The sequence below is a fragment of the Vigna angularis genome, chromosome 3 (genome assembly GCF_016808095.1).
Source record: "Vigna angularis cultivar LongXiaoDou No.4 chromosome 3, ASM1680809v1, whole genome shotgun sequence".
NCBI lineage: Eukaryota > Viridiplantae > Streptophyta > Magnoliopsida > Fabales > Fabaceae > Vigna > Vigna angularis.
The window spans coordinates 10,729,917-10,741,695 of NC_068972.1; the positions used below are offsets into that span (position 1 = coordinate 10,729,917).

Sequence of the window (11,779 nt, forward strand, 5' to 3'; positions counted from 1 at the left end):
ATAGATAGTTTCTAAAATATAAGTAAACTTTTAATAATTAAAATATAAGTAAACTAGTTTGAATGTTAATGAAATATATAAACTAGTTATGAACCAAACTGATGATCTGAGTAGGGTTAAGTATGTTGATTAAACTAATGTTAGTTGATGTGAAAGCCATATGAGTGTATAAGGTTAAAATTTTCTATTGTACTTTATATTTACTTTCATTTTATAATGTTTAAAACTACATTGAAGCTGTTTTTGTTATCATTTGTTTTTGTGCTAGAATAGCCAAAAAAAAAAAAACACAAAGATATGAATCAATACATATGTTTTCCTTTTTACCAAATAATTATAAAGGTTATGATGAAAAATGTATTTCACAAAATATAGTGAAATAACCTGTTTAAGGATTATCTTTGTTGATGATGTGCACATAAATTTAGAAATATTTATAATCTATTAATAAAAGACAGGTTTTTCAATTATTTTCCTTGAATGATAATAATGGGGAGCTGCTCCATGGATTTCTATCAAATCCCATGACAAATGTAGTAGTAGTTTTAATTCACTTTACATTTTCTCTAAATACTATGCATGAGAAAGTCATTTAAGATAATTTTCACAAGTTTTTGTGTGATGCAAAAATCATATGTGAACTTTTAATGTTAAGCCTTCTAAATCTTAAGATACCTGTCATTTAATAAAAAGAGGAAAATATGAAGAGAAAAGGGACTAAAAAGCATTCTGATCACTTGAAATATGATTTGTGCAACTACCTTAAGACTCAATGGAACGAACGTCATAAAATTTCAGCTTCAAATTGAGGTGCTAATCTATTGAATAAAGAGAAGCAATAACTAACACTGACACTGTCACGACAATGGGAAATTGGAAGTCATATGATACACGATGACAAGTTTGGAATTGTAACACTGACAAGTTTGGCCATAGAAATGAACTAAAATCCTTACTCAGAAATAAAATGTCCCGAACAACGAGCTTCATTACCAGCTGTAACTAACTTAAACTGATAGAAGAGCATGCATTGCCAATGTCTAAGGATTTTGGGTCATTCTCTTCAAATCCTCATTTTCTTTGCTGAGAACGTCAACACGAGACTGGAGAATGTTAATCATCGCTTGAGCACTCATCATCTCAAACCTCATTGTCTCCTTTTCGACTGCAAGCTTATGGATCTCATTCTGCAAGTTCTTGATGAACTTGGCAGAGCTTGGAGACATGGATGACTCAAGGTTTTCGGCATCAAAATCCGGTGCCTTGATCAAAGCAAGACTTTCCTTAGATTCAAGGGACTCTTGCAGGGAAAATTCCACCAGTGCAGACAGAAAATGCTTTTTTGGTGCAGAGTTGGTGGTTTCGGCACCAGCAGTGGTGGTTGGGAGTGTTGTTGCTGCAGTAGTTATTGTAGAGGAGCATGGATCCTGACCAGTTCGGATTGAATCTCCAGAAACATTAGAGTGGTTGGAGTTCAAGTTATGCCGCCTTCGTTTGTATATTAGAGAGAAGGGTTTTGGATTGTCTGTTTGGGGTGAAGGGTACTCATCCACTTGCTTACAATTATTATCATCCTTTTCAGGAGATGGATACTCAGCCATGCTTTCTCTCTTGCAAACAGCTAGAAGATTTTGAGTTTCTATAGGAAGCTTGTTCACATCAAATGGAGTTTTATTGATGGATTGAGTGTCCTGAAATAGAACACAACCAAATGTGAAACCAAGGAACAGTACACAAAACAGAATCAGTAACTTGAGATCATCAAATTTCAGATCCTCGATAAAGATTTTCAAGAGTGAAGGGTTGCCACAATTGTCACACATCAAGACTTCATAAAATAGAAGCTGCATTGTAGTGCAACAATAAGAACTTCAACTATTTCTTCATAAAACACAGCCTATGCTCGAAAAGATATTACAAATAAACTTCCACCATCCACAATTGAGTCCCGAGTCTTTTAATATATTGTTAAAACTGGAAATCTTAAAAAGCAAGAAAGACTACTAAAACACATACTTGAATATACATATTTGATGAGCCAAGTTCCAAATCAGTGAATCAATGTTGGCAGATAGAAACCCAAGAAACGTAGAAACTAAAACTTCTAATAAAATCAACAACATCATCAACACACTACTAAACCAACGATTATGAATTACACCAACCATAAAATATATCACCATATAACAGTAACTTCCGATCCAGATAGGAGGAAAAACAAATGATCTTGAATTCAATGGCATGTATCACACCCTAGGTGAGGCTAAAACTACAATGCAAAACATGGTAAAGTCAAAAAGAAAAATTTCCTATCTCTATAGGTTTCAACCTAGGGTCAACTCAGCTTTTATCAAGAATCTGCAGCAGCCAGTATCATGCATTTTGCAAATAATATACTTCAGCTAGAGATGTATGTGGATAGAAGCTTTTGGACTCTCATGCTTTCCAATTAGAAATATAACAGTGTATAAGTCATGAATGTAAATCCAACAAGATGCTCAATAGTAGAGAAAGTGAAAAGGTGAAGATCATAACATAACAAAAGCTGATTTAGTTGGGCATCTTGGATACATCACACCAGATAACATACATAACTGAGATGCAATTCATAGAGTTTAAGATAAGTGAACATAACTAACAATTCAAATGTTATTTGTGATAGAAAGGTGACTATGGCTGTAACTCATGTTGAAACTACAGGAATTTAGGAAGTGAAGGAATGAAGGAAAGAACAGTAATAAAATATTGATTGATAGATGATATGCAATGATACGATATGACCAGAGCTCATTAATTAGCACTAGACTTTTAATCAAATCAAATAAGAAATATAATGAAATCTAGAAACCAGTCTTAAAAGGGTGCTACGAACCCAATGATGATGATTAATGTTAGCAAGATTTCTTTTCCTGGGGAATCCTTTGGTCTAAACCAAATACATTTTGAATACATGATTCCCGCAGATTCACAACCTTCCCCATTACACACACAAACTGTAGAGTCCTTTTTAATATATCCAAAGAACGATTATAGTGAGCTCAAGATTCAACCAATGGCCCTTTTTCATAAACACTTCCGATTTTGTCTCATCTAAAATTTTCTTTGTTACTGGATTTTCAACAACCAATGTACCAAAGCCTTAGAAGTCTTTACATAGCATGACCCTTAACCTCCTAGCACAAAGACATGCAAGACCCCTGCTTATAATTAGAGAAGAGAGGAAAGACTGAATTGTTTCTCTTAATTGCAACATTAAAGATTTATACACAGATATAAACCGAAATGCTGCTAACCTAATCAAGGAAATAAGGAAAAAAAATCACAAATTGAAATTGTACATAATCTGATATGGGTGTTTCGATAGTTCTAGGAATTTCAGATTTAAAGGACTATGGAAGAAAATAGGGAATTCTGAGATGAAGAATTTCAAAGTTTTTTTATTCAGAAGCAGAGCTACCAAGAACTGGTTAGAAGAATGATTGATTACTCAACTATTTATTATTTTCTCAGTGTGTAGTTGAAGAGTAACTACCATAATGTACTCTCCAACAATACAGTTGGGCCAGGCCGCAACTATTACAATTTCCTTTTTAACCTTTCTTTTCTGACATTAACCACCCTTGGAAACATGTTTATCCTCAGGGATGGAAGGAAGGAAGTCTCCACAAAAGATCATAGTAAAACTCCCACGTGATCCTCCGGAAGTTGATGTTTCCACTTTACCAAACCTTTAGTCACGGTCCAATTCCCCATATGCACCTCCTCCTCCAAGTCTTCATGCAGAAATGCCTTTTTTTACATCATAAAGATGTAGATCCTATCCAAAGTGAGCTACAAATGAGAGAGTAATCCTAATGGTATTCATCTTTGTAAATGAACAAATGTCTTCTCATAGTCTATTCCATTTGTTTGGATATACCCTTTTCCAACCAGCCTGCCTTGTATCAACCCAATATACCATCAAATTGATATTTCAGTGTATATCCATCTAATTCCACATATGTTCCATGACTTGAACACAATTTTCATCCTATAGGCCTCTTGGACAGTTTTGGAAATCCTGATAGAATCACTAGCTGAAACAAAACTCTAATGTTGTACAGAAAAAGTATTATTAGTACATACAAAGTGAGATATAGATACTTGCCTCAACAACACTTTTCTTTCCTCAAACAAATCATTAATATCAAGTGGTTTTTTTCCTTCTTAGATACTAGTGCTGGTAGTATTTGTCAATATTATCTGCTTCCTTTGGTAGTTATATTTTTCCCATGTTCTATGCAGCAACTGCTTCTTCAGGATCTGCAGTTGATTCTTCAATAGCAACTTCTTCCTAAGGAGTCAATATTACCGTATTATCCCACATAAGGAGAAAGTGTAACATGTTTGAGACTTAGTATCCTAACGGCTCTCCACTTGAATACGAGGACCAATGTAAAAGACAGCTTTGTCGGTTACATCCATGGTAAAACAATCACAAAGGCATGAAAAGTCTAGGGATTATAAGACTTGTATCCCTTTTTTCTAGATTCATACCCAATGTAAACAGACTCAGCAGCCAAGGGTCCAACGTGCAATGAATGTGGTTGTAAACATCAACAAAGGAAGTACAACCAAACAAGAGTTGGAGCTCTTCATGCAATTGACGACATGTCAGTACTTTGATGACAACCAAACTTCAGCAATAAATCAATCTTAACAAGACAGTTCTCCTAGTAGGGTCATCAATTAGATTGATCATGAAGGTGGTAGACAGTGGCAGGGCCATGACCACTTCCTCCCAAATTAAAAAAAAAAATACCTCTAAGCCCAATTTTTTTCTGGAAATAAAAATGATAAAAATATTTAATTTTAAAATGTTGTCAACCCTAGTATTCCTTTTTAACATACACCACTGATGGTAGATGAAGTGGCAATGGCAGAGGTCAAACTAATACTGCTACCTTGCTGGTTTGCACTTCTAAGGGCACATTGAATGTGCCAAAAAAACATCAAGTAATGAAGGCAGGTAGGCTTTGAATACTTAAGTAGGGCCCCTTCAAATCAGGAGTTTTTAATATGGCAACCCAAACTAAGTAAACAAGGAAACAAAACAAATAAATTTTGTACATAATCAACACCCTAATTTAGTAATTACAATCACAATTGTACTTAATTACAAACCATACCTTATCATATTGTTAGTAAGGAAAAGATATTGTGCCTAAAGCCATAGTATATCAGAATAGGTTGTTATGATACTTAGAAAGTTTGTTAGAATAGTTCGGAAAAAGAGAATAATAAATACACTTGTTGTGAGAAGAGGGAGAAAGGAGGTTCATTTTTGTAGACAAAGCATTACCTCTCTATGAAAGAAGAAATCCTTTGTGAAGGGGAACCCTAGGAGGAAACAGTGATCTCCTATCTCTTGTTCTTTCATTCTATTCAATATAAGTCTTTCTTTTCTTATTCTTGTCAATGCCTAGTTCCTAACAAATTGGTGTGACCTGCTGAGTCCAAATTGGAGATGAATGGATCAAGACAAAGCCAAATTCTCAACCTTGGAATCCGCAATAGAGAAACTGAAGCAGACAACCAACAATCAAGGAGAGTACACTCCTAAAAACAATAGTGTAGAAGGCATCAATGACATAAAGGAGATGCTAACAAATTTGGATGGAAAAACAAGGTAGAATACAACAAAAGAAATGGGGGTGGTGACCTTTTATGAATCAGAAGAAGCTCCACACACATGGGTGAAGAAGTTGGAGTTACATACCTTTGAAGAAAAACGACCCATTGGGGTGCATCACAAGGGTGAAATTTATTTAACAAGTGAAGCAAAAGAGAAAATGAAGTTCGCATTCATCAGTATGGAAGGAAATGCAGTAAATTGATACCAATATTGGCACTCAGGAGGAATTGACTATAATGCTATTAAGGAGGTTTCGAGGTTGAATGAGAGGTTTGACCTATAAGAGCTTGGCAGCATTGAGTCAAAACACAAGTGAAGAGTTATATGTTCGGGAGTTTGGGTTGTTGGTTGCTTAAGCTCCATTTACAACAAATAAACAATTGTTGGGGTATTTTCTTGCAGGGTTACATCAAAACATTAAAAGGAAGGTGTGCATCCACAAGACCCAAAAGATTTGATGCAATATGGAGTGTAACTATTGATATTGAAGAAGCAGTGAATTATGAAAAAAACTTTGGGGATTAACGGAAATGTTATGGAGGTATAAATCTCAAGTTTCAAGGAGGGGATAGAGTGGTGCCAAGAGGGCTCCAAAAAAGGGCTCAAGGATTGTGATCCTGGATGAAGGTGAACAAATCACTAAGGAAGGAGAAATTGTGATGTTGGAAAGTCAAGAAATGAGAGGATGAAGAGGGAAGGGAAAAACACTTGAAGAGGCAACATTGGAGGACAAAACTAGCATTTAACAACAATTACCAAAATTCAACCATGAGGACAAGGTTCTATTTCAAAGGGGAGGCACGGTTAAAAAGAAAGCTCATTTAGGGGAAAATTCTAATAGAATGAGCTGTTACAGTAGTTAGAGACTTTGTTGCAACAATTAACAAAGGAGAATAATAAATAAATTTATTAAAAACTGTGGGTTTTAAGCTCAACCTCACACAACCAACTTGTAAGGTAAAGGTTGCACTCACTTGTATACTATAATTTATCCATATGATAGTTAATGTGAAATCTCCAACCCACTCCCTCATGGTAAGAACTCGACATCTAAAATCTGAGACTACATATTTGTAAGTGATCAAATAGCAATCCAATAAGAAGTGGTACAATAGCCCTAACAGACTTTGCTAAGGCTTTTGATATCAACTTTGAAAGTGAGTTTTAGACCTAACTCAACATTACAAGTTGGTTTTGTGAAATTGAACTAAGTTTAAAGCTTACTTTTTAAGATCATATTAGAGTCTAGCTTTACGAGGTTTAGCAGGTCAAGTGAACAGTATGCATAACACTATTCACAAGCACTACATTGTTGTGAGAAGGAGGAATGAGGTTCACTTTTGTAGATTGAGCATTAGCTCTTTGCGAAAGGAGAAATCTGTGTTGGGAAACCCTTGGAGGAGAGAGTGCTCTCCTATTTCTTGTTCTTTTCAATAAAAATCTTTCTTTTCTCTCTCTTTCCAGTTCGTGGTTACTGACACATACAACCACACCAACACCTCTAACACTGTCATTTGTTAAAGTCATTTAGTTAACTTGATTTCACGAAATTTAAGATGAGACACCTAAGGCTTCTTTATTGTGCCACCAGCATAAACATTATCTATTCATGCAAGAGTCAAAGTTGTAACTAGTGGAACCCTTAATGTGCTAATTGTAGATGGTATCAAACCTTTTATGGAGTTTCTCCCTTCTATCAAGGAACAATTCCTCCCCAATGGTCACTTTTCCTGACCCAACCTAACTCCTACACATGTACACCCTCACAAAGAAACCACAAAATTTCAAAGGATTTAAAACTTAACAGGCGCCAAAAACTCACAATTACGACTCTCAATGTTGGGCTTGTTGGTAGTGCTAAAGAGGTTGCTTTTAAATTTCTGCCACTGTAAAAAGATATTTGGACATTGACTCCACTGTAGGAAAATGGATCTCTTTATTCATCCTCTATAGCCAATTTAAGAATTAAGTTTACTGAACCATGACCATTTGCTGTAACTTCATCGTTGTGTTGATGGCAACACCACACCCAACTAAATCAATGGCCTTGGACAAAAGTGACAACCATATCTTGTTTTGTCTTTGGAAGGGTTCACACCTTCACAAAGAAGAGTATAGTTAGTGAAACAGATCATTTCCTACAAATGTACTCACAAAGAAGAGTAAATTATTTGGAAATTGAATCCAATGGTGCAAAATGGTTCTCTTATTCATCCTCTATGGCCAATTTGTGGATTAAGGTTGCCGAACCATGACCATTTTGCTGTTAGAACTTTGCTGTAACTTCTTTATCATTTTTTGTTGATGGCAACACCATGCCCAACTAAGTCAAAGGACTTGGACAAAAGTGACAACCATATCTTGTTTTGTCTTGAAAGGGTTCACGCCTTCACAAAGAAGAGTAAAGTCAGTGAAAGAGATTATTTCCTACAAATGTACTCACAAATTCAAGATCTTTCATTTTGACCCGTTTTTCAAGCTAACCTAGACTCTAAAATTAGTGCTTGCTCATTTCTGTTCCATTGTCTTTGAAATTGGTAGTTTAAAGAATCCCATGATCTCACACAGAATCTTAAATAGCACATATTTCCACAATGCCACTTCCACAACGAGCATAATGAATTTCAACATCAAAGGCCAAAGTATATGCAAAAATAATGTTTTATGGATCTCCCGGTTCCTAATTTTGACTATAGGTTCCAGTGGTATTTGAACCACATACACAACGTGTAACCCAAACAGAACTTGGTGCCTGTTTGGAAACAAATTATATTGGGTAAGTAATTGCATTTTTCTCAAAAGTTCTCTTGGAAATCTGGAAATACCATCCGAAATAAGATAAACCAAACATGAGATTTTCCATCTGAGTCACTCTTCGTTTTTTAACATTGCTTATCTATAAAATGCAAGTTTTTATGTTGCAAGATTCTTCTGATGTTGAATACAGAACTTAGAAAAAGCAATCACCTATTTCAGAAAGCTGGGTGAACATTCAGAGTTCAAGATGAAAAATTGTGCCACTCAAACAATAGTTAAATGAACAGAGAAAGAAGAATAGCTGTTTCACTTGAAAATCAAAAAACAGTATCTACTAAAACTGTATTAGAGCATGGATTGATTTTCAGTGCTCAAAATCTAGGTCAATTAGAAAAGGAATAGCAAAATCCATTAAATCAATATACACACACACAGACATGTATATAAGAGAATACAACAAATATCTAAAATACCTTATAACTTATTATATATATTTTTTGTTATGGAGAAAAGAAAAAAAAAACATTAATACGGCAATGAAGAAAGTGGAGAAATACAAAAGACAAAGAATCCACCAAGGGAATAAAGGATAAAAACGGACAAAATCTCGAAGTAAAGTGGGGAACATTATTACCGCACATTTACAACTGACATATAATCGACATATTAAATTGAAGCGGACCAGTTATCAATTCTACTATTTTTTCCTAAATATTATGGCAGAAAGGAAGATGCAATGAATTTAAAGAATAAAGAGTCCCCCTTGACATGGAAGGCTAAAAATATAACAGAGCTAGGATGGTGCAGCAGATTGTATGCTTATCACCATAGGAAATTTAGGAAAGGAAGCCTGCTATGACAGTACTAGAAGCTGCAATGGAGCATATTTATATGGTGGAACGTTGCCCTTTTGTCATGCACAGTTGATTACAGTATTTTTTTAATAAACATCCACCATTGATAACATTGCTTTTAGAATAAACATTCAACGGTTGCGCATTAATTAAATGTAAGCATCAACAAATTTATTCTAGCATAAATCCAAAAAATTAATCATTAGTAGCATAATAGACTCCCAAAGAACTAGGAGCTAACTAACCTGTAGAACACCATTTCTCCCTTCAGCAAATAAAACACCATTGTTGCCTTCAACACGTGGCTGGTGGGCGATAGAGCCATTATGCACAGGCTCTGCCCCTGGAACCATTCCAGATGCATCATCCCACTCTTCTTCAACAAAGGGTGCATATCGTTGCCCATTTGGAGGTCCTATGTTATTTTTGTGAAACACTCTACACAAAACATACGCATCCTTCTCCATCCAGAAGAGAAATGCACAAAAATTATTAACATGTGTGACACAATAACAATGTCCATAGTGCAGTACATAGCAAACTATTCTTTTGACATTTACTAAAGAACATAGCTTAGAAACCTGCATCTAAGTGTCATAAATACAATTTTGGTTTGAGAACCACATAAAATAACTAAGCTAATCTCCTTAAGAAAACAGGTAGAAACCCCAGTTGCAGATGTAAACAGTACAAATTCATACATTTTGGGGTCATCTCAGGCTTCAATTTCTAAAATTAATTCTATAATCTCACCTGAGGCTGAGAGGATCCAGTCCCAGCTCTCTCTAACTCCTCATCAACAAGCCTGTACTCATGCATGACCCAATTAGTCCTCTTCCCATCAGGAGCTCGCCCACTGTGAAACACCAAAGTTTTCTTCAACCCCACAGTCCTTTGATCATGCTTCACTGGCCGATCATTCCCAGTGGCTTTCCAATACCCTTTGTTGGTAGCCCTGTTCATCCTTCCACCATTTCCATACTTCTTGTCCAATGCACTAAAGAAATACCACTCCTGGTCCCTTGTCTTCAACCTTGATTTATCTAGACACACATTCAACCCCGTAATAAAAAATAAAAACATCAGAAAAACTGAAAATACCTAAAAAATCCATTAAAGTGAAGCAGCTAAGAAACCAAACAAAACAGACACCCATGAAAATAAAACAGTAGAAATTCCAAATTTAAGCAAAGAGAAGTAAGAAAAATAATTTTTTTAGGAGAAGGGACTGACCAGCTAGGTCCCAGGGCTCGCTCCTGTATATGTCCACTTCAGATATAGCATCAAATCGGAAGCTTTTACCAGAAACCTTGCGCTTGAGGTAATAGATAACAAGCTCCTCGTCAGTTGGGTGAAACCTGAAACCAGGAGCAAGAGAGGTAGGTGGTGCAGCTGGTGCTGCCACTGGATTCACTATAGTGGTGGTAGTGGTTGGTGGGGCTGGAAGGAACACAGTTTCGCGACCCATGCTGTTGGAGGAGAAGGAGCAAAGGGGGATGGATATGGTGATTAGGGCTTCAGTGCTGAAGTTCCCTACGCCAAACGGAAAAGATTGGTCTTTGATTGAGGGTCAAGCAACAAAAGAAGGTACCTTCAATGACAAGAAATTCTAACACTTTGTGGCTTCCAGGGATTTAGATTTTCTAATTTCTTTTTCTTTAATAATTTCTCCTAAAATGAAAATTAAGGTTGTGTTTGTATGTTGTCTTGCTGTTTCTTTTGAAACTCAACAACCCAAAAATAATGAACCCTCTTCTTTTGTTTGGATTTTTTTTTTCTTTAGTTGGATTACATTACTGCATATGAATAAATAATTAAATGTAAATATGGATTGAATAGGGCTTTTTGGGAAACCGCATGATTGGGTTTTCTTTTTTCTCTTTTACCTATTTACTGTTTTTGATATTGGAAGTGAATAAATAATTTACTTCTTTTTATTGTATGTGAGGAAATAAGTTGGGACCATCCACATTTCATATATGTGGCCCATCCTTGTCATTGTTATCATCCTGTTTGAGGACCAAATGAGGATTGTGTTTCTCCTCACACCAATAATTTTTAGTCAAACTATGTCTATACTTACTTCCTCAAACTTATAAACTTATTTTTTTCTTTTATTTTTGTACAACTTTAAATCTTTCTATTTTTTAGTATTTTAGATTGTTGTGGTCTACATTCTTGTATGAGAAAAAATTTTTATTTCTTATTTTAAGCTAACTTTTATTAACATATAATATATAAATGTAATATATATTGTTTTTCATATTAAATTTGTAAACAGTTATATTATATTTTATAATTATCTTTTTTATGTTTCTTTTACATTGGTTTTATAACAATTATAAATAAGCCACTATAATTATTTTAATGAAAAAATTCACTTGTGTTTTATAATATTTATGTTTAATATTTTGTATACTTTTTTATAATATTTATGTTTTATAATTATTTAGTATTATAATGTCATTCCATACTAAAAATGGATAAATATATT

At 34.9% G+C, this 11,779-nt stretch overlaps 1 protein-coding gene across 1 annotated transcript; it reads right to left on the bottom strand.

Moving 5' to 3' along the window:
• Positions 1 to 792: 792 nt before the first annotated feature.
• Positions 793 to 10,989, bottom strand: LOC108321992 (NAC domain containing protein 50). The gene is made up of 4 exons (XM_017553926.2): positions 10,519 to 10,989; positions 10,039 to 10,328; positions 9,531 to 9,743; positions 793 to 1,691 (listed from the first exon to the last, which is right to left on the bottom strand). The coding sequence occupies exons 1-4, from the start codon at positions 10,751 to 10,753 to the stop codon at positions 1,041 to 1,043; spliced, it is 1,389 nt and encodes a 462-aa protein (XP_017409415.1). The 5' UTR covers positions 10,754 to 10,989; the 3' UTR covers positions 793 to 1,040.
• Positions 10,990 to 11,779: the final 790 nt, after the last annotated feature.